The sequence below is a fragment of the Hypomesus transpacificus genome, chromosome 9 (assembly GCF_021917145.1).
Source record: "Hypomesus transpacificus isolate Combined female chromosome 9, fHypTra1, whole genome shotgun sequence".
Classification (NCBI taxonomy): Eukaryota; Metazoa; Chordata; class Actinopteri; order Osmeriformes; family Osmeridae; genus Hypomesus; species Hypomesus transpacificus.
Window position 1 is genome coordinate 18,473,745 of NC_061068.1, and position 27,904 is coordinate 18,501,648.

Below are 27,904 nucleotides of genomic sequence, written 5' to 3' on the forward strand. Positions count from 1 at the left end.
GTTCCTTCGAGTAAATTCCTGCGTGCAAAGCATTTTAGTCCGTGTTCGGAAACATAAGTGCAGACATGAATGAATTTACGTGTTTACTTCATCTCCAAATAATGTATTCATTTAAATAAACAAGTTAAAGGGGTCATTGATTGCAGAACCGAATTTACCTTGTCACAGTTGAGTAACGACAGTTCAGTGGGTAAAATGGACATACAGAGAACCCCAAAGTCCATTGACCACTCTTTCCTATGCAAATCTCACAGTTAAAAAATGTAGTAGTAAAACAGTAGGTTTTGAAAAAGCCTGACGTAGAGAGTCAGATGGCTGAGCGGTGAGGGAGTCGGACTACTAATCCTAAGGTTGCCGGATCAATTACCCGCCGTGCCAAATGACGTTGTGTCCTTGGGCAAGGCACTTCACCCTACTTGCCTCGGGGGGAATGTCCCTGTACTTACTGTAAATCGCTCTGGATAAGAGCGTCTGCTAGTTAACAAGTACGTAATCATATTGCTTACATTTCAGAGCTGGTATGGCATGCGGTGTAAATCAACGGACTTTCGTGTGCATGTATTTTGCTCTAGTGGGATCGAATCCCACTTCATGCGAGCCTGCAAATGTTTTATTTTGTCGCTTATGGTTGTCTAATGTAGTGTGCACGTAGCCCATAGGCCTACTTTCATATTTGCTCCAGCAAATATGAGATCCGAAAATCACCAGTAATATGTTTGTGAATTTGTGACGAATCTGGTGATAGAGGCGGACTGATAGGTGCACGCACAGCTGGGGAACCAGTTAAATTGGAAACCAGTTGGGACGTAACACCGGTACATTCAGTGAAGTTTGGCTAGCAACATCAGCGAGGCTAGCTGGCTCGTAGCTTCTTCATGCAGCTTCTCCATGCAGGGCTCTAGACTGAGACCAAAGGGTCTGCTTTTTTTACTGACAATTGGCCTCATTCTTGAACGCAGTTAAGAATTTAAGAAGGAATTTCTTCTGAATTGGATTTAGGAAAACATTTGGCATTCATAAAATTTTTCTTATCTGGGATATGTTCTGAACTTCAGAAGACTTTCCGAACTCTAAATAGCAGTCGTAAATCGTCCAGAGTTGTCTCAAATGCGATTCCTTAAAAACCACAAGGATCAAAGGAATCGCATTTAAGAAAACTCTGTGTTTGAAGTGTTAATGAAGTTATGAAAAATTGTTGGTGATTGCGTTCACATCAACTCTACAGACTATGGCAAACCGTTTTATCATTTAACCAATGAATTCTTGATATCCAAAAATCGAATTCTCCAGTGGAGAACAATTCCACTGCTCATCTTACTGGTATGTTGCACCGATGCACCTGTTCACCGGTTGCTTTTCACTTGGGAAAAACTTGCGTTCCTGTTGCTTTCCTAATTGTGTCGATTCTGACTGCACACGTCACTGCTGTTGCGTGCCCTTGTAAGGAGCTGTTGGGGCATGTATGTATGCAAATTCAGGAGCACGAGGACGCGCTTTCAACTTAAGACAACTCTCCCCAGGGAGCACAGCTCATATAACTTCTGCTGCGTAGGAACACATTTTCAAGCGTTCCTGAATTTGGCGGATGTCAATTTCTTTCCTTGTTTTTCCGAAGCCCGTAAGAAACAATTCAGAAGAAACTTAAGAAATTTTTTGAGAATGAGGCCCAATGATTGCTTCCAGCAAACTTCTTTAGAATTAGCCATTTCCCCCTAAATAAATATCAAGCTTATTTACGTTTGGCTGCATATTTTCAGTTAGCAGATGGTACTGTTTGAATCGCGATTCCATCTAATAAAATACTGCTGGTGACAACGTTACGGTATGTGTTAGAATAGCTAGTTTCAAAGGAGGTTTGGCTTGTTTCATAATAAACTGACCCATCTGCAACCGACGCACGCCCTGCAATTTCCCCCAGAAATTGTACCAGCTCTAGTTCCTCTTTCAAGTAATAAGCCCCTGTGTTCAAGTGTTGAGCATTAGATTAGCTGCATGGTCTGTAGAGATCTTGGGACGAAGCTGCAATAGCGGAAAGTGTTTCATTATGTAGAAATTGTGTAAATGTTTTATGTAGTTAGATGGTCCGAGGAGAATGAGTGGAGTTGGTGAAGCGCCCTGGTGAGTTGCAGTCATTCGCCATAGTTCTAGTACTAATCTGAGACTATTCTCCAAAGATATCTATATTATGTCTATGGATATCTATGCCTAGTGTCCTCCACGTCTCCCCAACTTGACTTCATCACCAAATTGCGCTAATATGCTAATGCTAACACCAAAAACGACAAAAACTGGTCGTTAACACCATTTAGAGACACCATTTGGAGATTTTTTTAATGATATACATATCTTGAGTGCTTCATGTACCCATTTATCAACAGCGATGTTTAACCTGCAATATGGCCTGTAAGTCACGCTCAGAAATGTGTCATTTGCATATTAAAATTACACAAAAATTGAGCCAGCGGCACGCCCCCCCCACTCCCCGCGACACTGTCACCTTTTTTACTCTGAGGAGTTGGCAGGTCTGTTTCAGGAACTAATTTCACATGTATATAATGTACTGAGAAGCAAATAATGGAATTTGCTTTACAGGATCTTGAATCAGGCGCGGAGCCAGGCGTTTTAAACATTTTGGGGATTAGCCCAAACCTAGGATGTACTCTGGGTTTGATGTGATGCTCGATAGGGACTTCCAAAGTTAATGCGAGCGCGCACTGCGCTCTTTGAGCTTTATCTAAAATAAACATCGCCGTTTTCCAATTGGAAAAACCTTGTCTTGTGAAGTTGATGTCTATCATTTCTGGCTCCAAATTCTCGACAGGGGAAGCAGAAACATGCATCTAGCTTGGCTGAGTATCTAACCAAGACAAATGGTAACACTAGATTCTTCTGCTGGGATTCAAAGCTTGTTTCCCTTCAAGTATTACAATATTTTCATTTGAAAATCTTCTTCCTCAATCTTCCTCAGAGAGAAGCACATCAATAATAGGAATAAAAGAATCTGCCCGAAATGATTCCTTATCAGTGTTGACCTGTTTTTGAGCTATTGGAGTGGAAATGTCGTAACCTTCAAGCCTAGAGCTTGGTGTGACCTGACCTCTGGAGGTCCAATTGTCAAGTTCTTTCTCAGTAATGCTGGTCCACTTGGCAAGACCCAGATAGACCCAGAGACACAACTCGGCTTTAGTGCTTTTTATTGTAAGTTTACACCAGCACGATAACAGGTTGAAAACCTTAAAGAAAGAAACAGAAACAGAGAGCCCTCTATAACTATTCAATGTTTCCGCAAGGGAGTCGATAAGGGTAACAGCTGTGCTTACAAAACCCCCATCTTTGTAAGTTGCCTTTTTCACACTTGTGCACCCCTCTTCAGATATGAACATTGAATCACCTGAGGAAGGGAGACTAAAGTGGAGGCAAGCATAGAGGTATGCATGTCTTTACGTTGCGAGTATTCTAGCCATTTCTGCTTACTTTACGACTCTTTCATGAAGCCCCGTCTTCTATTCCCCTAAAGGGTCCGAGGGAAAAGCTTCAGTTGTGGCTGTTTAGGCCCTTCAGCTCTTGACTGGGATATATCTACGATGAAACAAGAGGGAAAGTCAGTCACTTTAATTAAAAAATAACATTTATTAATATTAAATATAGCTGCAAGCAGCAATGAAAGGGTCAAGCAGCACAAAAGAGGGACATTTAGTAGCAAAATAAGCAAAGCAAAACCAAACTCTGGCCCGTGGGCCACTTCTGGCACATGGTGTAATTATATTTGTCCCGCGAGATATCAAATTTATATTTGAGCTGGCCCGCCAGTAAAGCTATACTACAAATCCGAGAATGCTCTGCTAGTGCCTCGGCGCATCAAGACCCGCAAGCAATCCCCTTTGTTTTCATCAGAGGGGAAGCTCATTTTCGGTTTACATCATAAACATTTTGCATTTATTTGTCTAGTTCACCCTTACGACACTAGCGTAGCCTACTGTATTAATGAATGAATGAACGAACGATCTAACAAAACGATAATAAACTCGAAGGAGGAAATGTGGGAATTAGGTTAAACAGAAACAAGGAATGTGGTGTTTGTATTAAATGTATGATGAAAATTGGCTAGCAATTTTGCCAAGCAAATTCCAATAGGCAAATAGGTTGCAGCAGTTTGTCTTTCGACTACACTTGCAAAATCCGCGATGGGACTGAGCTCCGCATTTACAGTTAGTAAAGAGGCTATTGAAGCCTACAAAAGTCTGATGCCTACTACTATTTTTTAATGGGAGTCAACAAACAATTAAGACAGAGATGGCTTAAAAAGACCTAGACCAGCTGTATGCATACTAGTGATGTGTCGTTCGTAAACGATTCGTTCATTTTGAACGAATCCTTATAAGGACTCGGGAGTAACGAGTCCTCTCAACGAGTGATTCGTTCATTTCCCGAATCGGTCTTTCTACGAGTCTTTGGATCATTTTTCACGTGACCTGCATAGGCTCTGTAGCTAGAGGAAACGAACGATTCATTCATTTCCCGGCTCGGTCTTTCTACAAGTCTTTGGATCATTTTTCACGGGACCTGCATTGGCTCTGTAGCTAGAGGAAACGAACGATTCATTCATTTCCCGGCTCGGTCTTTCTACGAGTCTTTGGATCATTTTTCACGGGACCTGCATAGGCTCTGTAGCTAGAGGAAACGAACGATTCATTCATTTCCCGGCTCGGTCTTTCTACGAGTCTTTGGATCCTTTTTTCACGTGACCCGCATTGTACTTTTTAGTAGAGGAAACAGTTTCCTTATTCCCTTTCGCGTGGCCGCTGTTTTAGTAAGACGTGAATGATATTCGCTCAAGTCATCATACTGACTGGTTTTGTTATTTTCACTTTACATTTACACTTACAGTTTAGTGCAGTGTAATTGTTTGACGGGATAATTAAATGCTAGTGTGAAAATACTGTAACGATGGCGCTAGGGGTCTATATTGGAGTGGATGCGTAATAATCGGACGCAGAGAAGAAGACCTTTTTATCCTGTGTCCCATACACCGCTCGACTACAGGTTTTATTACTACACCACCAATCACATGTGAATGCCAACAACAAGTCATTAACTCACATACAATTCACAGTTATGGCAACAACGATAACTTATAGTTACTAATATCCATACATCATCCACTGACAAACCTAATTGACAGAACAACAACACTCAACTCAAACATGCATACAACATTAACCAAACATGAAACAAGTATGTGAATTGCGCCACCCACAATCCTTTGCGCCAACAGCGCGAGTTAACACGCGACCAATCCGTGGGTCGCTACATAGCCCCCACCTGAGGGGTCAGTCGTCCCCGACAACCCCATCACCCAACAGGTAGTCTCTTAAGTGTCCTGGCCGTAACCGCCGCCGAGTTGGCCTCCTGGGACTGGTAGAAGGTGCCATAGGGGGGGGGTTACATTGTCCAGTGGGAATGGTGCCGCTGGTGTCGTTCTCTGCTCCACCCGTCTCTGGAGCAAGCGGGCGATATGGTGATAGTCTGTCCTGGTGCAGCACCACCACACGCCCCCGACCAGGCATGCGCACCCGATACATCACCTCAGAAACCCGTTCCATAACCTCACTAGGCCCCTGCCAGTGACTGCATAGCTTGGGTGACACCCCCTTCTTACGAGTAGGGCAATACACCCAGACCTTGTCACTGGGCTTGAAGGTCAGCTTCCGACACCGGGTGTCGTAGGCTCTTTTCTGCCGCACCCCAGAGTTAGCCTGGGCCTGACGAGCGTACTCATGGACTACTTGGAGGCGATCTATCAACCTCCGGTAGTAACCCATCTCCTTTCCTCCAGCAATCTCCGGCTCGGGCGGGGTCCCGAAAACCAAGTCCACCGGTGTCCGTAATTCCCGCCCAAACATGAGGGCAGCTGGTGTGCACTGGCTGGACTCTTGGACGGCCGTCCGGTACGACCACAGGACCAGGGGCAGGTGGCGATCCCAGTCCCGCTGATGTTGGCTGGTCAGGATGGCGAGCTGGGTAGCCAGGGTGCGGTTGAACCGCTCCACCAGCCCATCGCTCTGAGGGTGGAGAGGTGTCGTCCTCGTCTTGGATACTCCCAGCCGTCGGCAGACCTCGCTAAAGACCTGGGACTCGAAGTTCCGCCCCTGGTCACTATGGAGTTCCGCAGGGACCCCGAAGCGGGCAAACATCTCCTCTACCAGCCTTTCCGCAGTTGTGGTGGCACTCTGATCCGGCACCGCGTATGCCTCCGGCCATTTGGTGAAATAATCCATGGCCACGAGGACGTAGCGGTTGCCGGAATCAGTCGCTGGAAAGGGCCCAAGTATGTCCACCGCTACTCGCTCCATCGGAGCCCCCACCAGGTACTGCTGCAATGGGGCATGGGAGCGCTGCGTTGGCCCTTTCTTAGCAGTGCAAAGGTCACAGCAGTGCACATACAGCTCCACGTCCCGTCGACAACCTGGCCAATAGAATCGGCCCCTGAGGCGGCGGAGGGTCTTGGCGATGCCGTAGTGCCCCGCCCCCACCGAGCCATGGACGGTCTGAAGGACCTGTTGGCGGAGTTCACGGGGTACCAGCAGCTGTAGGAGGTCGCTTCCCCGGCCAGGAGCTTTCCACCTCCGGTGCACCAGCCCGTCATGGAGCTCCAAGTTGCCCCACTGTGATTGGTAAGCCTTAACCTCCGGTCCGTGGGCAGACACTTCTGTCCATTCGGGACGCCGCCCCGTCGCCAGCCAGTTGATTACCACCGCCAAGGTTGCATCGGCCTCCTGGCATTGTTGCAGCTGAGCGGAGGTCCATGGAGAACTCCCCTCGCAGTCAGCTGTCTGAATGGCTGCCACCGTCAGTGGTTGGTCCCGCTCCTCTTGTCGTTGGCAATACCGACATTCCAAGACTGCACAGGGGCGGCGGGAGAGGGCATCAGCATTAGCATGCAACCGCCCTGGTCGATGCTGGATCTCGAAGTCATACTCCTGTAGGGCCTCCAGCCAGCGAGCCACCTGGCCCTCCGGGTTCTTAAAGTTCAACAGCCAGGTAAGGGAAGCATGATCGGTGCGCACAAGGAAATGGCTGCCATGCAGGTACGGCCGGAATTGTCGCAGTGCCAGGACCACTGCCAGCAGCTCACGCCGGGTCACACAGTAGTTCCTTTCAGCTCGGTTCAGAGTGCGGCTAAAGTAGGCTACTGCGCGCTCCACCCCTCCAACACTCTGGGACAGTACGGCGCCAACTCCCACGTTGCTGGCATCAGTGTCCACGATGAAGGGCTGTTCCGCATCTGGGTAGGCCAAAATGGGAGCCTCGGTAAGGTCAGTTTTTAGCTGGGTGAAGGCTCCGGCACACACGTCGTCCCAGTCAAAGGGCTGTCCCTTGTCAGTCAGTCGATGGAGGGGTTTGGCAATCGTGGCGAAGCCCCGGACGAAACGCCGGTAATAGGACGCCAGGCCCAAGAAGCTCCGCAGTTCGGTGACGTTGGCAGGGGGTGGTCAATTCTGGACTGCGGCCACCTTAGCGGGGTCGGTAGCTACCCCGTGCGCGCTGACCACATGGCCCAAGAACTGCGTTTCTCTTGTCAGCAGGCGACACTTGGCAGGGTTCAACCGCAACCCAGCCTGACGAATGGCTTCAAAGACCTCTTGCAGGTTACCCAGGGCTCGGTCAAAGTCGCTGGCATGCACCAGCAGGTCATCCAGGTATACCACACAACGACTCCGTGGTATTTCAGCCAGTACCCTCTCCATCAGCCGTTCGAACGTCGCTGGTGCATTACAGAGTCCAAACGGCATAACACGAAACTGCCACAGTCCCTGTCCAATGGTAAAGGCAGTCTTTGGTCGTGCGTCAGGGGCCAACTCCACCTGCCAGTAGCCACTACGCAGATCAAGGGAACTGAACCAGCTGGAGCCTGTGATATGGTCGAGGGCGTCATCTATGCGAGGGAGGGGGTAAGAGTCCTTCTTGGTCACCGCGTTGAGACGTCGATAGTCCACGCAGAACCGCCAGCTGTCATTCTTTTTTCGAACCAGGACAGCTGGTGCGGCCCACGGACTGTCAGAGGGCTCAATTACCCCAGCAGCAGCCATCTCCCTAACTTTGTCTTCTGCCACCTGTCGCTTGCCGAGGGCCAGCCGGTGAGGCCGCAGGCGGATGGGTTGGGCGGTACCGGTGTCAATGGAATGCTGAACCAACCCCGTCCGCCTACAGTCCTCATCCTTTGCTGCAAAGATATCTGCATAGTCCTCTAGGAGGTGCCTCAACTGGCCGCACTGCTGTTGGTCAAGGCCATCACTGCTGCGGCGGCAGAGTTCCCTCACCGCCTCAGACGTCTCCGCCGATGTATGGTTGGTAGGCTGACCTGGCATGGAGTCGCTGGTGGCAGCTGTTTGGCAGCTGGCTTGCTGGTCTCTGACCTTTGTGTTCTTGTCCTGGCCGGCCTGGAGCGCCACAGTCTCCCCACCAAGGGTGATGGCTGCCCTCAGGACATCAACATAGGCACCCCAACGGGACAACAGGTCCAGGCCGATAATGCACGAGTCCTGAATATTGGCAAGCCAGAACTCGTGCTCCGCCTCCTGGTTCCCAGCCTGGATCCGCAGATGCTTCTTCCCCTTTGTAGCAGCCTTCTCCCCTGTCACCGTCACCAGGTTCGTGTCTGACTTTGCCCATGCGCCGGAGAGCGTCCCCATGGTTCCTGGAAGGACGCCAGGACGCACCAGTGAGACGGTAGACCCCGTGTCTACTAGAGCTTGGCAGGGTTGGCCATCAAGCCAGCAGTCCAAATACAGTCCCTTAGTGTTGCCTACACGACCAATCAACAGTTCTTGGCTTAAGGGAGGGGCCAACGATTGGGGTGGCGGGCCCCTCACTGCGCCACCCCCCCGTCGTTTCCCGTCTGCTGTGGTGCTCTGGAGACTGGTGCTGGTGCTGGGCAGTCACGGGCAATGTGACCAGGTTCGTCACAACGATAGCACCGAAGAGTGGATCGAGGTCGACGGTTCCCAGCTGGGGCTGGCCGCCGCTGAAACTGCACCTGACAAACTGGCTCGGCCTCCTCACCCTCACAGTCGATGGCCCGGACGTGTGGAAGGGACAGCCGTGGGGCAGCCTGAGTGCAGAGCACCGCCTCTGCCCGTACCGCTTCTTGAAGAGCCCCCTCCAGGGTTCTGGGCATGGTGAGACGCACATGCTGGCGTAGCTGCTCTGGCATAAGCCCCTTGAGGAATGCATGGAGAGCCAGCTCCCCTCTTGCAGCGGCGTCGAACATTGGATAGCCATGGCGGGCGTAGAGCTGGATATCTGCGGCGAAAGCGCCCAAACTCCCTCCCTCCTGGCGGCGACAGCTGGCTAGCCTGTCCCTACTCTGGTCAGGGAATGGTGGCTGCCCGAACCGCCTCTCCAAGGCCCCGGTCAAGGTCTCCAGGTTCCGCTGTTCTCCCGGGGTCAGATCCAGGAGCACCTGCAGCGCATTTCCCTCCAGCGCCAGGGCAAGATGAGTGGCGGCTTCCTCGCTGCTCCAACCACCATGCCACACTGCCAACTGGAACTGGGCAAGATATGGCTCCAGGAGCGTCTCTCCATTGAACTTGGGCACCTTCGCTGGTGTTCTTGGCATGGCAGTGGAACGGGGCAGGATGGCCCCAACATCCACCTGTGGGGACGCCCCAGGTAGGTCAGGTTGGATGTCCACAGCTATGGCTGTGTGTTCTGTGGTTCCACTCCCGGCCTCTAGGGGGCGACAAGGCCGTGGCACACTGGACCCATCAGCGTGGGACGACGTTCTTGCCCTGGAACGCTCCATCTTCAGCCTACGTTTCTCCAGGTGTAGCTGAGTCCTCTTAATGGTCTCTTCAAGATCTGCGATTTCTTCCTCCATCCTGCGTGGTTGCGCCATCCCACTTCTGACACCAATGTAACGATGGCGCTAGGGGTCTATATTGGAGTGGATGCGTAATAATCGGACGCAGAGAAGAAGACCTTTTTATCCTGTGTCCCATACACCGCTCGACTACAGGTTTTATTACTACACCACCAATCACATGTGAATGCCAACAACAAGTCATTAACTCACATACAATTCACAGTTATGGCAACAACGATAACTTATAGTTACTAATATCCATACATCATCCACTGACAAACCTAATTGACAGAACAACAACACTCAACTCAAACATGCATACAACATTAACCAAACATGAAACAAGTATGTGAATTGCGCCACCCACAATCCTTTGCGCCAACAGCGCGAGTTAACACGCGACCAATCCGTGGGTCGCTACAATACATTACCAAATCATACAAACTCATGATACATTATTTTAATGCAGGAATTTCTTTTGAAATAGTATCTGCTGGTGCACATGTTATGCACTAACCTACATGAGAATATCATACGTGTTTGCACGTATGATATTCGTTGAAATGAACAAATGACTCGAAAAAAGATTAGTTCATTTTACTGAACGAGATTCAAAGAACCGAATCAGTCAAATGAACCAAACTTCCTAACACTAATGAATACTAAAAGCAACGGGGAAGTTTGCCGCGGGTATGTTTATTTGCAGGTTCCTTGTTGAATAACTGCTGTGAAATTGTAGTAATTAATAAACACACAGATAAATGTTCAATATGATCTGCTGTTTTTACCCACTTGTCATTTCTGAACCCAGTGAATGGTCGAGGCTTGAAAAACAGGGCTACGTTTCCCGAAAGCGTCTGATCGTAGAATCCATCGTACGACGGATCTTAGCTTTACGGGCCGTTCCCAAAGCCATCGTAGCTAAAGTGTCTATTGAAAATTCGTAGCTCTTGAAAGTGCGTACAGTAGATTAGCCTACTACTTATGAGCATGTTTGTGAAACGCACGTAAGAAATATCGATGGTTTCGTTATTTTGCTCGATTGCTGCTACGATCCATCGTTATTGGGAAACGCAGCCCAGGTCAATAGGCCTATGACTACACATGGTAGTGTTAGATCCACAACCGAGTTATTTCTATTGAAGTATATTTTTTGTTCAGGTGGATTCCTTGCCGGTTACGCACATTCATTTCAGTAACCTAACCCAGGACACATCGCCAATGATGCTAGGCATGATTGGAAATTCCCTTCCATGACAAGTTATGGCACCCCAAACCACCTTTTTCAAGCACTAAGCTATTCTTCACAGCAGCAACCCAGTCATCCCGTTGTCCCGTTTTTATAGAAAATGTAAACTTATTGACAATTTGTTCTTCCCCAATCTCAACCACCAGCCGAATACAGCAACAATTGACATTGTTTTTACCACAGTAACTTGCTCACTCATGCTTCTAAACTCACTGACTTCCATCAAAACAATCATTGGCGCGTCTGAAACCGGAAGCGTTCAAGGGTCAAACTTGGCAAACGAAAATTCTAGAATGTTCATCAAAAAAGCTCTATATGTAGCTGATTCTAAACAAACTCGATTTTGAGATGTTCTAACGCATTTAAAATGTTAACACAACAGTAAATATTTGACCATAATTGTTTTGTCTTTTTAGGGGAAGCAGAGCTTTCCTTGCAGTCTTAACCCTTGCATTAATATTTTCGACGCTCCCACCAGAGTGAGTTATTTTTCCAAAACTGAAGCTAGCCAGCTTTAGTTAGCTTCCGTTACCTAGCAACCTAGCATAATACTCGTAGCAATGTTACTACCTGCTAGGGTTACTTGTTACCTTCCTCATTGTAAATTTTGAAGCCATACTATAGCGTTTGTCATATCGGAAAATAGTCAGTTGGAATGTACAAAATCACACGAGCGACGCTAAGCTGTGGGGCCCGCTTTCGAACGATCACATTTGTGCAACGTATGTAGCTTTCTAGACAGGTGGGAGACAGAATAGGTGTGTTCGACTTGGTCGTCCATTGGCAGGGCAGACGTGTTTGTCTTGTGTGCAGAGCCAACGTGGCTGTAACGAAATAATATAACAAAGACACTATTAGGGTGACCAGACGTCCTCTTTTACCCAGACATGTCCTCTTTTCGAGACCTAAAAAATTTGTCCAGCAGGCATTCCAAAATTGTCCAGGATTTTGCCTCGTTGGATATTTGTGTTTTTATGTGTCTTTCACAAACTATTATGCCCTTACAAGTTTTGGAAAGGGTATCTCCCTTATGTTCCACTTTCTTGCACGAGCTCTGACTGTAGAGGGAACTGTCATTGGTCGATTGTGAAGGATTACAATTATTTGTGTCTATTCCAATATGTAATGATAGTATTCAATGACACAAATCTGTGTTCTAGAAAGAGGGGTCTGGAGTCGCAGAGGTCCGATAATATCAGCTTAAAGGCAGCAGTTGGAAATCAACAAGTACAATACTTGACAAGGCGATGCATCTTTTTTTAAAGGCAAAATTGGCAAAGTGTCTGCATTGTCAGGTTCTGTTGATCCTGAGGCCATCGTACAGGTTAAGGTAAAGTGTAATGTGCACAGTTGATTCTTCGTCTGCAACTGATTTCTCTTGGGTTTTGTCAAATCGCGATATTATCGCAAATGCAATTAATCGTTCAGCCCTAGAAAAAATCATGTAGACCAAAAAAGAAAATAGGACAGAATAAAAGAGTAAATCAACCAAAGGCTCGTTAAAAAGGTGGATTTTGAGGCCACGTTTAAAAGCATCCACAGTGGCTGAGCAGAAAGCCCGAAATCCCATGGTACGCAGCTTAGTCCTTGGTGGTTTCAGGAGATATTTTTCAGCAGATCGGAGGGACCGTGTGGAGGTTTGTGGGGTGAGAAGTTCTTTGAGATAGGGGGGGAGGCATTCCCGTGGAAACACTGATGGGTGAGGAGGGAGACCTTGTACTCAATCCTGAATGAGACAGGAAGCCAGTGGAGTGACCTGAGGATGGGGGTTGATGTGGTCATGCTTGCGCACCTTCATCAGGTTCCTAGCAGCACTGTTCTGGATATACAGACGTTTCTGGAGGCTTTTGCAAGGGATCCCGAGACATCCAAGAAATCCAATGATACCTCACTTTCGAAAATTGGTCTTACGGTTCAAAAGTTATGGGAGTAAACACACCTCCAATTTTGACCCCTTGGTGGAGCTATAGTGCTCGAGTGGTCGGCATGAAACTTGGTGAAATTGATCAGTAGACTGTCCAATCAATGTGCCAAATTTCAAAAAGTTTTACCATACGGTTCTATGGGCTGCCATAGACTCCTAGTCCTAAGTATAATAATAATAAAACTAACAAAAACAAGAGGTGCCCTAGCAGCTTCACTTTCGACAACATCGGAGATATCTCCAACTCTGCTCCTCAGAACCACTTTTCGAAAATGAAAAAAAATTGTAGCTAGCTAACATTTACATTTAGTCATTTATCTTAGCTAACGATATACACTACCAGCCCATAATGCCAGCTATCCAGATACTCTGGCAGTCCCAAGTTTATCAAGTGGTTTGAAATTGGTTTGATAGTTGTAGAAAGCTATGACAGAGCTTTACTGACGTACCATAGCAAACAATGGAAGTGCAATGTTTTAAAAATACGCTCTTGCTGTGATCGGCCCGAATTGCCTAAGGTAGTAATAGGATACTCTCCAGACTGAAGTAACTTTTTGTTTGTCTAAACTAGCTAGCAAGGTAAGACAGTCAGCCCTCACAAAATACAGAATTTAAGTAGCACTAGCTAATTAGACTAACTACTGCAGCTAAACAACGTAGCAACTTGGTATCTTCACTTTCCAGCATCCAACTGGGCTAGCCTTTATCGATGATAAGCTCCCTCAGCTTCTATGTACCGCTATAGACTGCACTCTCACCTGGCCCAGTGCAACCTCTTGTGGGGGGAGGGGTGACAGGATCTGAATGTGGAGATACGTGACAGGATGTGAGTGGTGGATTTCTATGATGAAATGTTTCAATCGTAGACTGTGGTTTCTATAGGATAAAATGTGTTTTAAAAGTATTTTTTTAGGTTGATTTGTGTCAGGGTGGCTGTGCCCCACCTGGCTCCCCCTGACGGCGCTACTGGTATGTAGAAAACCTACATCTGTTGTAGATGTGTAGGATACATGTCTTTCAAAGCAATATTTAGCTAAATGAATACAAGACAATATGGCTGAATTCAATGTCCACAATGTCTACGTGTCAATAATGCAAATGTCCTTTTGACTGATGATTTTTCAAACCTTACAGGCTTCCAGATTACATAATTCTGAAGTCCCATGCACAATTTCACTTTGATATCTCAAAAGATGACTAAATTACAGCTTTTACAATTTCAACACTGAGAATAGCTCAATAGGCTGAGACAGTATACTGCAAAGTGCAAAGTCATAGGTTACTTTTACTACAAAAATTTTCCCCATGTCGACAATATTTAATGTGTTTTTAACATACTATTTATATTGTATTGTATACGGTGAAGATTATACATTTCGGGGCAATTCAGTTTTTACTGCAAGTGTTCTTTGTACGCTTTGTGATTTTTCAATAAATCAACTACTACAGGTTCAAATATGGGGGATATGGAAATGGGAGTTCCAAGTACCACCTTTCATTAAAGCCAAGAATTGTGAAAAGTTACACCTTTTTATCCTAGTGTGGATGAAGTATTTGACCAAGGATGCTTTTAGAGATACTTTCATGGCCTCGATGTGCAATTAGAAAAACGTGATAAATATATATTTTTGTGGTACTTTGGACTAGACTAGGTCAGGCTTCATAAAGTTGTTCCATTGTGTTTTACAGATGATACCTCCTACCTATAGTTATCTGCAGGCATCTGTATGAAAAACTAAATTCAGGAGGGAATAAACTTCAGTCTTAAAGCTTCTATTACTCAAAACCATAGGCCTGTTCCATAAAGGCCGCTCAAAAAGTTGGACTTCTCAAAGCTGACTTGTATTAGATTAGTCAAGTGTGGATTTTTATCAATACCTTGGCGCAAACTCACACTTTCTGCTTGTTCCAACGAGTGATTTTGCTTCAGGTGGTAAAAAATGGTTGTCGTATTACCAGACTTGGTTGCGTACTACACAATTTGCACCGAACATTGCTCTGCTCTTTGTCGTATTTCAAAAAGCCAAACCACTTCCAAATAACTGAAGACGACAAACCCTTTTTATCAATAATTTCTTCATTTGAAGTTGCTCCCTCGCCATGGCTATCGCTGCCACTGTTTTCGGCAATAAGACTCATTTTCAGCAGTTAACATTAGCTACTCCACTTGAGGTGCTCAGTCAGTATATTTTAGTGAGCGTACGTAGGCTACCATTTCTCCGCAACTTCCTGCTGCATCGAAATTAAATGGACTGCCGTTCCTAATTATTCTCTATCGACATTATCAATATTATTGAAAATGAATTAATGTTACGATATCTTTATTGAGGGAAGTCATTACTTTGATAAATCGAAAAAAAAAAAATTGCCCGTCCTAAATGTAGCCTACATATTGAACTGATGAGAATAAGAAAATTATAATGTCCGTGGTAAATTATCGTTTTCCCTTTGGGTCAGTGTTACAGAAACGTCTGTTTAAGCAATAACACGGTCTAAGCCTGACAATCACCCTGCCCCGGACCAGGCTAGTTTCAAAGCATAAGTTACCACAGTAACCGAGTTCGAACTATGTTGAGCTAGCTTTATGGAACCGAATGAACTAGAGATTAGTCAGACTAACTGACATAAGTCTGGCTTATTCGGTAAACTCGCATTATGGAACAGGCTTCAGTAGCACTCAGGGATTCTAACAACAGCGGAAATAACTTCAGAGTGTCACCTTTCAGAAGTGACCACAACCATCCATGTACTCAAAATAGTTTGAAACAGGTTTCAATTTACATTTACATTACATTTACATTTAGTCATTTAGCAGACGCTCTTATCCAGAGCGACTTACAGTAAGTACAGGGACATTCCCCCCGAGACAAGTAGGGTGAAGTGCCTTGCCCAAGGACACAACGTCATTTTGGCATGGCCGGGAATCGAACTGTCTTTAAATTGTCCTAGGTTTTCAAGACTGTAGTTGGTGAAATGGTTAGAGCAAATGCATAACCGAGGGTTGAACTTCACAGGGATCTTCTCATAGAAAAACATCAGCCATGCCCGTCGAGTGTCTGGTTTCTTGGGAAGATTATGAAAAGTGTCAGCATTCCCTCTACTGCCTGGAACACTGCATTTACAACAGTAGTCAATTTTGAATATGCTAGAAAAACCTCTTTGTAATTCTGTGGAAGTACACAGAGCAGCGCGCAGCAAATTTTGGGGCGTGACCAAGGAACAGACTAGAGCCAAAAAAGGTTGTTCGGTGGCTTTTTCAAAACCTACCGTTTTACAGCTAAATGTTTTAATAGTGAGATTTGCATAGGAAAGAGGTGTCAATGGACTTTGAGGTTCACTGTATGTCCATGTTACCCACTGAACTGTCGTTATTCAACTGTGACAAGGTAAATTTGGTTCTGCAATCAATGACCCCTTTAAACAATGATAAACAATGATTTGATACACTAGCCTACGTTAAACGTATGGCTATGGTATGTTGTGAATTCAAATGTTTAGGCATCAGGCATAGGCCTATATCTCAATCTAAATTATCAGAGTATAATTATTATAGCTATATAATTGTTAACAGTGGGCTACAATTGCAAAACAAAACTAAATACATACATATATCCTTCCTTTTTCCCGACACAAAAACCATGTTAAAAAGTTAGTCTACTGGATAATGTATTAATTAATAGTAGGCTTTTTATTTAAAACAAGGTCAAAAAAGTAAATTTAGATGTGTCTAGAGGGTGTCTGTTTTTTTATTAACGAAGTAAACGTCTTAAAAAGGACCTCGACCTACGTTTTATTTTGATGAAGTGGTGGATGAGGGAGCTGTCATAGTACACGGCTTAAAGCGAACATTCTTTCTGGAAGAAGTCACGTGGCCGTGTGCATTGCTTTTTGCTGTGGTGGGTCCTATGTAAGTAAGTAAGTAAGTAAGACTTTATTTATATATTACATTTCATACAGGAATTGCAGCTCAAGGTGCTTTACATAAAATCAACAAAAACAATAATACAAGTGATAAAAGTAATAGATCTCAAACATATAAGAAACCAGACTAGCCGCACTCTATCTGCGGTCTCTCGAATCAGTCTTGGATCCGAGCTGCCTCGTGCAGTTTCCACACATATAACAACCCAGACAAGCCGCACTCTATCTGCGGTCTCTCGAATCCGAGCTGCCTCGTGCAGTTTCCAAACATATAACAACCCAGACAAGCCGCACTCTATCTGCGGTCTCTCGAATCCGTCTTAGATCCGAGCTGCACTTGCAGTTTCCAACCATATAACAAAACACATGCACGCTTGTTTCTCAATTAATTTTTTTTAAACTAAAATAAAGTAAAATTATAATAATAATAATAATAAAAGCTACAGAATAACAAAATACAATAACTCAACAAAATTGATAAAATGTAACACATAATAGTGCAAGTCAAACACAAGCCGCAATCTTTCTGGGAATACAAAGCAAATCTATAAAAACAATAATATAACTACTACCAGTTGTAAGGCCCTTCTGAGATAAAAATTAGTTAGATGCTTTGGTAAAAAGGTAGGTTTTAAGCTGTCTTTTAAAAATGTCTAGCGTATTTGCTTCTCTGATATTTATGGGTAATTTGTTCCATAGTTTTGGGGCATAATTGGCAAAGGCAGCATCACCAATTTTCTTATGGCTGCTTCCGGCGACCTCTAATAGGCCTGCATTTGATGATCGCAGTGTTCTAGCTGGTGTGTAGTTTATAAGAGAGTTAGCAATGTAGCTAGGTCCTTGTCCGTGTAGAGCTTTGTATGTGAGGAATAGGACCTTAAAGTCATTTCTGAAGGTAACAGGGAGCCAGTGTAACGTAGCTAGGACAGGACTAATGTGTTCTCTCCTTTTAGTTTTGGTTAATAATCTAGCTGCAGAATTTTGAATGAGCGGTAGTCTTTCAGTGTTTTTTTTGGGAAGACCAGCGAAAAGTGCGTTACAGTAGTCCAGCCGGCTGGATATAAAAGCATGAATTAACTTCTCTGCATCATTTTGGTTTATGAATGGTCGTACCTTTGCTATATTCCTATGGTGAAAGAAAGCAGTTGATCCATGTTTTACCTCTTGGGCTGCTTAAGAATAGGGTGCACGTGCAATCAGCTTTACTACTGGCCTTTATGGAACCGCTTTAGCCGCACTTGACTAATTAAACTAATTCGAGTCAGTCCAGGCCTTTATGGAACTTAAGACTACAGATTTCCTACCGCTCAACATTTTTTTATTTATTTATTTACCTCACAAGGGCCGGACTGGGACAGCCCGCTGGCCGGGTGTGCCTCGCGGGCTGTATGCCCATGTATGCTCTAAACTGTGATGTCTGGAAGCCTCTTTCGGCTAACTTTGGGTTATTGTTTATGATGCTGATGTTGTTGTTCCAGGCAGGCAGTGGAGTCAAACAGTGGAACAAGAGGTGGTTTGTCCTGACTGACAGATGCCTTTTCTACTACAAAGGTCAGTTCCACATCTAGTATTGTCTATAGAGTCTGCTGTTATAATTGTCACATTTATTTGGCATTGAACATTTGTAGTCTTATTACCATTCATTATTGTGGTGATTTCATAATTTAACATTGGATCAAACCTAATCAAAATTGCTTACGACTTTGTTGTTGCAACACTTTGGGTTCAAACAGTACTTTGAACACAGACTAATCATTCCAAACTCACTAATCAGGTTCTTCAACCATATGTTGGACTTGACACTGTCATTGTTGTTGTTACATTCCTGTGAAACCCAATTGAAATGCTCTTGGAAGTTTGAGGACATGTGCAATTTCATCTTTGTGATACTGGAATGCAGATGTGTGAATGCAGAATGTCATCTCATCCTCGTCCCATAGTGTCAGGTAGGGCCGGGCTGTATGACGGTATATACTGTGCTACGGTAAAAATGTGTCTACCGGGAGAGATTTGGCTATATCGTTTCAACAGCGGTATACTTTTATACTATATTTTTGTATTACACATGTCAATTAAATGTCTGGTTGTTGCATTGTATATAAGCCATCATATAAATCGCATTCTTGCAGAGTCACATGGGATCGACGAGTGAGCACATTAGACGCTGTCCAGAATCCCCACCAAATTATCACATCCGTTCATTTCTTCATATTTTTTGACGAATTTTAATTTGAGAATACTCCAATCGTTAATTAAAACCGACTCAAGCACAGAAATATAAACCAGTGGCCATTTTAGACACTTTTTAGGGGTGCTCAAGCACCCTTAAATTTAATCTCAGCTCCCCTAAAAAAAATGATAAAAAAAAAATGTTTATCATTTTATTCTGGTAGTTAATGAAGAAAGGGATCCTTCGTTTTTTCATTCATTCAATATTTGGCATACTAACAAATACATTTATTAATTGTTATCCAGTGAACTTAGGGATTTATTAGCAAGGGGGTTTAACACTTTTGCAAGGCACTGTATTCATGTCACATTCTCATTTGGGGCTGAGCACCCTTAAAGGTCCTAGAATCACCCATGATATAAACTATGGCTTCCTCTAAATACTTTTTTAAGTCCACACGTGGGAAACCTGCTCCAATTGACTCCAGTGGTGCTAGCCCAACACGAGTTGAGCAGGATGATAGCCTGGAAACCCTTTTTGCTGAAGTGGACAAAATTAGCGCCACTGCATAAGGTCGCTTCAGATGTTTCAACGGTTAAAGAAACTACTGCCGAACTAAAAAAACACAACGGCGAATAGGAAAACACAACGGCAAATAGGAAAACGCAACGGCGAATAGGAAAACACAACGGCGAATAGGAAAACACAACGGCGAATAGGAAAACACAACGGCAAATAGGAAAACGCAACGGCAAATAAGAAAACACAACGGCAAATAGGAAAACACAACGGCAAATAGGAAACATAACGGCAAATAGGAAAACACAACGGCGAATATGAAACACAACGGCGAATATGAAAACACAACGACATTAACTTCTGACGGAAAAGGTATGGCTTATCTAGCAGAAGACGGACCCTCCTGATTGGACAGATGGACTGTCTGTCTTTTAACAGGAAGGAGTGGTGAAAATTTGCCGTTTTGTTTTGCACTTCAGGGCCACCGAAGAACGGCTGACTGAGGTGGAAGGCCGAATATGTATATTTGAGGACACCACTCAGCAATTGGTGAGCAACCGCGAGCTACACAGCAAGTGTATAAACACCCTGTGGGAAGTCGTCGTAACAATGTGAGACTGCTAGGTCTATCAGAAGGTACCAAAGGGGACTACATAAAGACATGCATTAACAAGATCTTGTCAGAGGGACTTGGCTTGGTTGTTGAGAGTGAATTCGAAATTGAAAGAGCACACAGCTCTCCTGGATCTCGCCCGAATAACGCTCAGTCGCCGAGACTGATCATGATGAAATTCCTGCGTTCCACTGCGAGAGACAAAGTTCTCAAAGCTGCAAGTGAGAAGGGGAGAGCGGTGTGGGGTGGATGCAACATTTCCCTTTTTCCAGACATGACCAAAAAGCTAGCTGAGAGGAGGAAAACTTTTTTCGAAGTCGAAACAACTGCTCCACGAGAAGAAGGTTAGATTCAGGCTTGCTTTTCCAGCGACAGTAGGATTTACATGGAGGGGGAGGAGCAAAAAGTTTCAATATGCATCGGAGGCTGTCAAGTTCATCGAGCAACATATGACTGAGGTGGAGTGCGATGCCGGAGACAACCCGGATGGAGAATAAAAAGATGAAGATATTCGAAAATAACAAGGAGAGTATGATAGAGGAATGGTGGGACTGGACAATGTTTGTGTGGCTATCTGAACTATCTGAACTCTTTTTTTCTTCCGTTTGACTGATTCAAAAGTGAAATATAGCTGCAAGCAGCGATGCGGGTTCCTCCGCAAAATGGCAAAATATTATAAAAATGTACATTGTAGAAGGTCAAGAGTTGGACAACAAGAGAGCAAAACAACTTTATGTTGGGCCAACTACAACAGGCTGAATGGGGATTTGAACTCATGAGCATAAGGTTACAAGTCAGCCTCTCTATCCTATCTGCTACACACCAACTGTTGAGAATGGATGAGTAGAAACGGGATAGTATTAGCTTTGGTCAGCTTTGGGACAAAGGTTAAGAAACGGTTGACATTTCAAAGTGGAATTGTATGAAATTGCGCATGGTATTTCATAATGATGTCATCCTGTTTAACTAAACAGATATTCCAATTTAAGACAGGCTTAAAGACTGCGGCTGGATTCAGACCTGCAACCTTATACTTTGCAGGTCACTGTCCCAGTCCATTGAGCTATTCTCAGTGTTGAATATTGTAATGTTCAGTTACTGTATAAAAAAGTAAGCTGTTTCTTCTGTGGTATGAGTTGTTAGATTCAGCCAAAGTTTAAACTACTCAAATTTAATAATATTTTTAATTGTTGATGGTACTTCAGAGTGATGTCATCTTGAACCCAATAAGGTTTGAAAACCATCAGTCAAATGATATTGTATTTATTGACACAAAGATGTTGAGGCAATGTGGACATTTACATAAATACACCCCTTTCAGACATTTTGTATGACATTTCTCATTCCATTTCACCTTATATAAAAACACACCTGCACCCACACTTTCCCAATCCATGCCGTTTTACTCCCTCCCAGCGTCTCCCAAGTCACGCCAAAGCAGAAATGCTGCAGCGGACGCATGAGGTTTAGTTGTCGACCAAAATTTGCCTTCCACAATCAACACACATTGATCGCAACACTGTTTCGAGAATTTCTCAAAGATGGCTTGAAGACCGCAATCCAGAACCACAGTCAAATCACAATCAAGAATAACCTCATAGGCAATAATTCTATGACACAATCCATGATCATCTCTTCGCAAGTATTACCTTTATACGGCCGACTCTCACTTCTGAATAAACCACACAACATGCACTCTCAGGGTGACCAACAAGATTATTCCTAACTAACAAACAATATTACAAACATCTAACTGAACGAACGCAACAACTGAAATGCCTTGCATTGCTGTTGTAACCAAACTATTTTCCACAAGTCTTGGCATTTTTTTACATGCCGCACTGCATGCTGGGTACCCAAGAGTGCTGACGCTGATTATCTAGCTGTGCTCCGACGGCGTGATATGACGAGATGCTAGTGACACGCTAAGGTCTCGGAGTCTCCTGAAATGGAACGCGTCTTTCTGCCTTGAAGCTGCGTGCGCATCATCATCAAGGCCCCATGTAAATGTCAAGATAACATCCAAGCTAACAGTTTCGCCAAATCTGACTGCAGCTTTGTACACCATATGTACTGTGTTATGGTTATGGTACTTTGACTTTCATCAAAGTAAAAAATACTGGTTTGTCCTTTTTCATCAATGTCTTCAAAAAAGCAGTCTGCAGAGCTTACTGTGTCTGTGGGGTGACTGTCTGTCTCTGGAAGGCTGGCAGGCAGGGGCAAGCAGGGCCTTCATGCAGGCAGTCAGGGCACGCCAGCTGGATGAAGCTGGCCTGCCCTGGTCAGGGCTGAGGAGAAGCTGTCCAGCTGGAAGGGGGTAGTCCAGCAAGTTCAGGTAGTTCAGCACCCTCCAGACCTGTAAAGTGAAGAAAGGATCCATGTCATTTGTGAAAAATGAAGCTTTTTACATTTACACTTGACATAAACTACAGTTTTGACTGTGAAATGCAGTGGCATTACTTGAACTTGAATCCAAATGTGGTGACCTGATGGAGACCCGGCCATGCAAAGTCACTCAAAACATTTGGTTCGATTCCAGGCTCTGGCAGGAGTATTTAGCTCTAAACTGGTCAATATATACAAATCTGACAAAAGACCAGCTCGACCTTTGCCTGTAAACAGTGATTCTGACTGTCAGAGACCTTTAAATTGGCTGACCGAGTGAAACTAGCCTGGCTAACGTAGGTCGCTTTCTCAGACAAATGACGAATGAAATAGGCTTGTTTTGAAAGATCCTATATACTGGCTATATTCAGCAGGCTCTTGTTTACAAAAAGCAGCCCTCCCTGACGTTTTAGGAGTAAAATTGAGTTAAAGACAATATTGTTTACACACTGCCAATGAGCGAGTCGAGTCTGTCTCTGAGGCCAAGTCAAAACAATTTACCCCCGGGACGCAGTCTCACTTTCCACAAATCACAAAAATTATCGGAGCATCTGGCTAAAAGCAGAATTCCCACATATCCTGAAGGCTGCCCTCCTTGACATTTTTGGTGTCGTCCGAACTGTAAAATGGTGAACTTATGAACATGACGCAACCAAAACATGGCTGCCGCCTAAGCCTATGCGGTCTCCCTGGCGCATAGGCTTATTACAAAGACTCTCACGAGCCAAATCAAAATTCTGAGCCAACAGGTCTGTGGGGAATAGCTTGTTCTCCTAAAAGCTGCCCTCCTCTACCTTTTTGATGAATTCGCCGAGATGCTACATGATTCACTAATTACACAGAGGGAAAAGCTAGCTACTTTTCGAGTTCGGTTTTCTGTCACTTCAAACTCACGATCTAAAGGTTTCAAAGTGCTCAAACCTTCACTATAATTCAAGAGTAGTGTACTTTCACGAACCCAATCATTGATTCTAGCTTAAAATGTGTAAAAATATGACTTACCAAACGTGGCTGCCTCCGACACGGCTACCAGGCGATTCCAGTTGAAAACAACAATGGTCGCCGAAAAATAATTTATAGTCGTAACGGCGAGCTGTGATTGGAAGCGAAATGAAATAGAAGCTAAAGACCAAGGGTGGGGGCTTGGTCAGCACACCATTTCCAGAAAGGATGTGTGTGCGTCTCGCCAAGCTCGCGCATGTCACGTAGGTTGACCACCTGTCCCTCTTTGCGCTGTATCGTATCGCACAGCATTTTCAATATGCAACGTGCGGGACAAGGGGTGCAAATTATGTTAGACACAACGCAAAGCGGGACAGGTGGTCACCCTGGTGTCAAGGGTCAGGATGAGTCTGAGAATTTGGAGCACAATTAATAGTAGTCATGTAGGCAACCGGTACGTCAGAGCTCATGCTCAGCTCCTTTTGAGAATAGCCTATGGCAGTACAGCAGCCAACTCTCTGGTCCCATTAAAATACACAACATGCACAATCAGGGTGACCAACAAGATTATATTAACTGATAAACAATAATATTACAAACACCTAACTGAACAAACATAACAACTGAAATCCCTCGTACGGCTGTTGTAACCGCATTATTTTCCACAAGTCTTTGCCTATTTGACATACCGCACTGCATGCTGGGTACCCATGGGGGGCTGACGCTGTTTATCTTGCTGTGCTCCAACTGTGATTTGAGTATTAGCTTTGGTCAGCTTTGGGACAAAGGTTAAGAAACGGTTGACATTTCAAGGTGAAATTGAACATGGTATATCAGAATGATGTCATCCTGTTAACTATCAACTAAACAGATAATCAAAATTATGACTGGCCAAAAGACTGCGGTTGGATTTGAACCTGTGACCTTGCAATACACTGTCTTAGCCTACTGAGCTATTCTCAGTATTGGGAACCATTGTGGTCAGTTACTGTATAGAAAAGTAAGCTATTTGTTCTGTGGCAAGCTTAATAAGATTTGGCTGAAGTTAAACCGCTGTAATTCTGTGATTATTTATTTCAGTCATTTAGCAGACGCTCTTATCCAGAGCGATTTACAGTAAGTTCAGGGACATTCCCCCCCGAGGCAAGTAGGGTGAAGTGCCTCGCGCAAGGACACAACATCACGTGGCACGGCAGGGAATCGATCCGGCAACCTTCAGATTACTAGTCCGACTCCCTCACCGCTCAGCCATCTGACTCCCTATGTAGGTTTTGGCACTGGTTTCAACAAATGGATACAAATAATGTACAACTCCCCCAAAGCAGTGGTGATGACAAATGGTGTAACTTCATTTTTTGATCTTTCCAACAGGAACACGACAGGGGTGCCCCCTTTCGCCACTCCTATTTACAATTGCCCTGGAACCTCTGGCCGCTGCCATAAGAGCAAACCCCTCCATTAAAGGAGTGAATGGTTGTGGTAGTGAGCACAAACTAATGCTTTATGCGGATGACATTCTTTTCCTGACCAGTGATCCTAAAAACTCATTGCCTGCTCTAATGAACACCATAGGTGAATACTCTTAAGTTTTCAGGCTACAAAATCAACTGGACTAAATCTGAAGCAATGCCCATATCCAAACACTGTAATCCACAAGTAATAACACAACATAACTTCAAATGGATTACTAAGGGCATGATCTACTTGAGTATTAAATTAAGCTCAGAACTAGAGATGAGATGGCCACACTGAACTTTGATCCACTCCTTCAAAAAAAACAAATGGGGGAAGTTAAATCTGACTCTGGGGTGAAGTAAATGTTGTTAAAATGATAATAGCCCCACAATGTAACTTTGTATCCATGATGCTCAGCATACCTGATCACATTTTTAAAAGGTATGATAATCTCATTAAAGACTTTCTATGGGCTGGAAGGAAGCCCAGATTTATGTTGTTTTAATTTGTAACTTGTATAACTGCATGCTCTTATGGGTTTCCCCTTTGGCACTTGTTTAGTTTTTCTTATAATGTATGCTTCATGTTTTGGCTGCCTGCAATGTTTGGGACTACCTCGTTGTTATGATCAGTGACCTATGCTCTTTTGTATAGCTCTCTCTTGTCGCTTTGGATAAAAGCGTCTGCTAAATGCGTAAATGTAAATTTAAGTTGAGCAAATTGTATGTACCCAAATATAAAGGAGGGCTGGGTTTACCTGATGTTAGACTATATAGTTGGTCTTTTGAAATGGTCAAGATAGCTAAACATTGGAGTGGGACAGAGTCTGGTTTGGAGTGGGCCGCTATTGAGAAGGCTCTGGCCGAGCCATTCCAGCCTATACCTCCCAGCAGTCAAGTGACAAAGAGAGAGACAATAATCCAATTATTACACACTCTAGGGAGGTCTGGGCAAAGGTTCATGAAATACACAAGGTTTCACATTTGAGGCAGCAATATGCATCAATATGCAAACTCAGGGGCCGGTTGCACAAAACACCATACGTTTTTTCCATAAGTATGACCAGTAAAATTTGACCGCTTCCATGGAAACCGTATTGTTCAGTTGTATCGCAAATACATCACCTTCGTAGCTAGAGCTAGTATCTAGCTTATAGACCAACGAAAAGAAGGCAAGAAAACCAAATTGGTCAGATTGTGCTTCTACAGGAATACAAAAAAGAAAGCACATACTAAAACGTAAATTTGATCCACAAATAACTGCAAACAAAAAACAATGAATGTAAGACGAATTGCATCAAAAATAACTCAAGAAGTTTGGTGAAGCAGTCAATTCAAGAAATAAAAAATAACGCTATGCTAGAGCAAACTAGCTCTAGCTATGATAGAGCTGACTTGACTTATGTCCAAATAAGAGTTTAGCCAATTTCAGGAGGGAGTCCAATAAAACTGGTGATACCAACTTTACTCATAGTCCTTGTTGCAACACAGTAGCGTTTAAGTGAGAGCTGGCCTACCTCTTAAGTAACTAGTAAATCAAAATGAGATCAACAGTTACACTGCATTTAACGGAGTGAGTATAGTCTTATATATAGTTAGTATATAGCTACTGTATTTACAGCAGTAGCCGATGCATAAATAGCCTTCATGTTTAGACTGCAGCACAGTAACCTAACAGAGTGCCATAGGTGTGGGATGGGTTAATTTATCTCCATAAATGCATCCATGTTGCGGTAAAGAATAAGTCAGAGGTACCTTAAGTTTTCTTCCTTACTTTGTTTGCTAAGGTCTTTCGTGCAACGGAACTTTAAGGGAATCCTTACGTATACCAAGATAAGGAGAAACCCTTAAATACTTAAGGGAACATTTAAGGAAACCTTAAGTAATTCACTGAATTAGCTCAAGAGTAGGATCTGCAAGAGAAGGGGGATTTTTAGAAATACCTGCAGATGAGACACTGCTTAACAAAAAGGTTCCAGCCAAATGAAACAGGCAACCCAGTAACTGACTATCTTCAGAACCTACTCAACCATAAGGCATCAGTATTCTACAACAATATTATGTATTTAACCAGCAGGACCTGACAATTTGAGGATGATGTATGTTCATAAATAAAAACTTTAATTGCAAAAAGAATCGCATTCTTGCAATATTTAGAATTGTAGTATAACTTCTATTTGATTTGCTATTTTGGTTTGACCTTGAAGCACATTTGCGTTGGTCTGACGGAATTTTCGATGTGGAGTGTATTTTGTCTAAGCGGACCATATTTATGCCGATGCTAATTAATTATATAGTTGATGACCCATTCTGCAGGTAACCAATTGATTTGTTGTTCAAGTTTTATCTCTCGTGCTGTAAAATTACACTGGTGGCGTTGCTAGCATTTTTGATCTAGGATGACTAGTGAAGGCTGACTACTTACTAACTGAGAGTGAGGTCATGCCGGGAAATATCAAACTGAGGCTTTAACGTATCGACCGAGCTTTAACGAGGTTGATACCCCGAAACCGAAGTTAGATATGGAAAGTAAAAACTCAGACTGATCGCTTTCGCTCATTTTGAAATTTTCATCAGAGGGCATTACGGATCCATATTGAGCTGTGAGTAGGTCACCACGTGGATGGCAGTCTTTTGAGTCTTTTGTTTTCAACTCAAGTGTTGTCTCGTGAGGCAATTGTTCAAAAAATAAAATAAATCGAGTGTGATGCTGAAGTACGGTATGGTTATTTTGTACAATTTCTTAATTGAATTTACAGAACAGTTACTATACTGTGATATTGTAGGGCTGTTTTGGCTGCCCTTTGTCACTGGTCATTCAGATGCTCGTCTGGGACAGTCGTTGATTTGCATGAATGCTAA

General features: G+C 44.0%; 1 protein-coding gene across 4 annotated transcripts in view; it reads left to right on the forward strand.

The window, feature by feature from the left end:
- Positions 1–27,904, forward strand: part of plekha6 (pleckstrin homology domain containing, family A member 6) — a 206,347-nt gene that overhangs the window by 96,427 nt on the left and 82,016 nt on the right. For all 4 annotated transcript variants that reach the window (XM_047025028.1, XM_047025025.1, XM_047025026.1 and 1 more), the window contains exon 5: positions 18,438–18,510. In XM_047025028.1, coding sequence (XP_046880984.1) covers positions 18,438–18,510 — 73 coding nt within the window. The remainder of the gene's footprint in view (positions 1–18,437; positions 18,511–27,904) is intronic.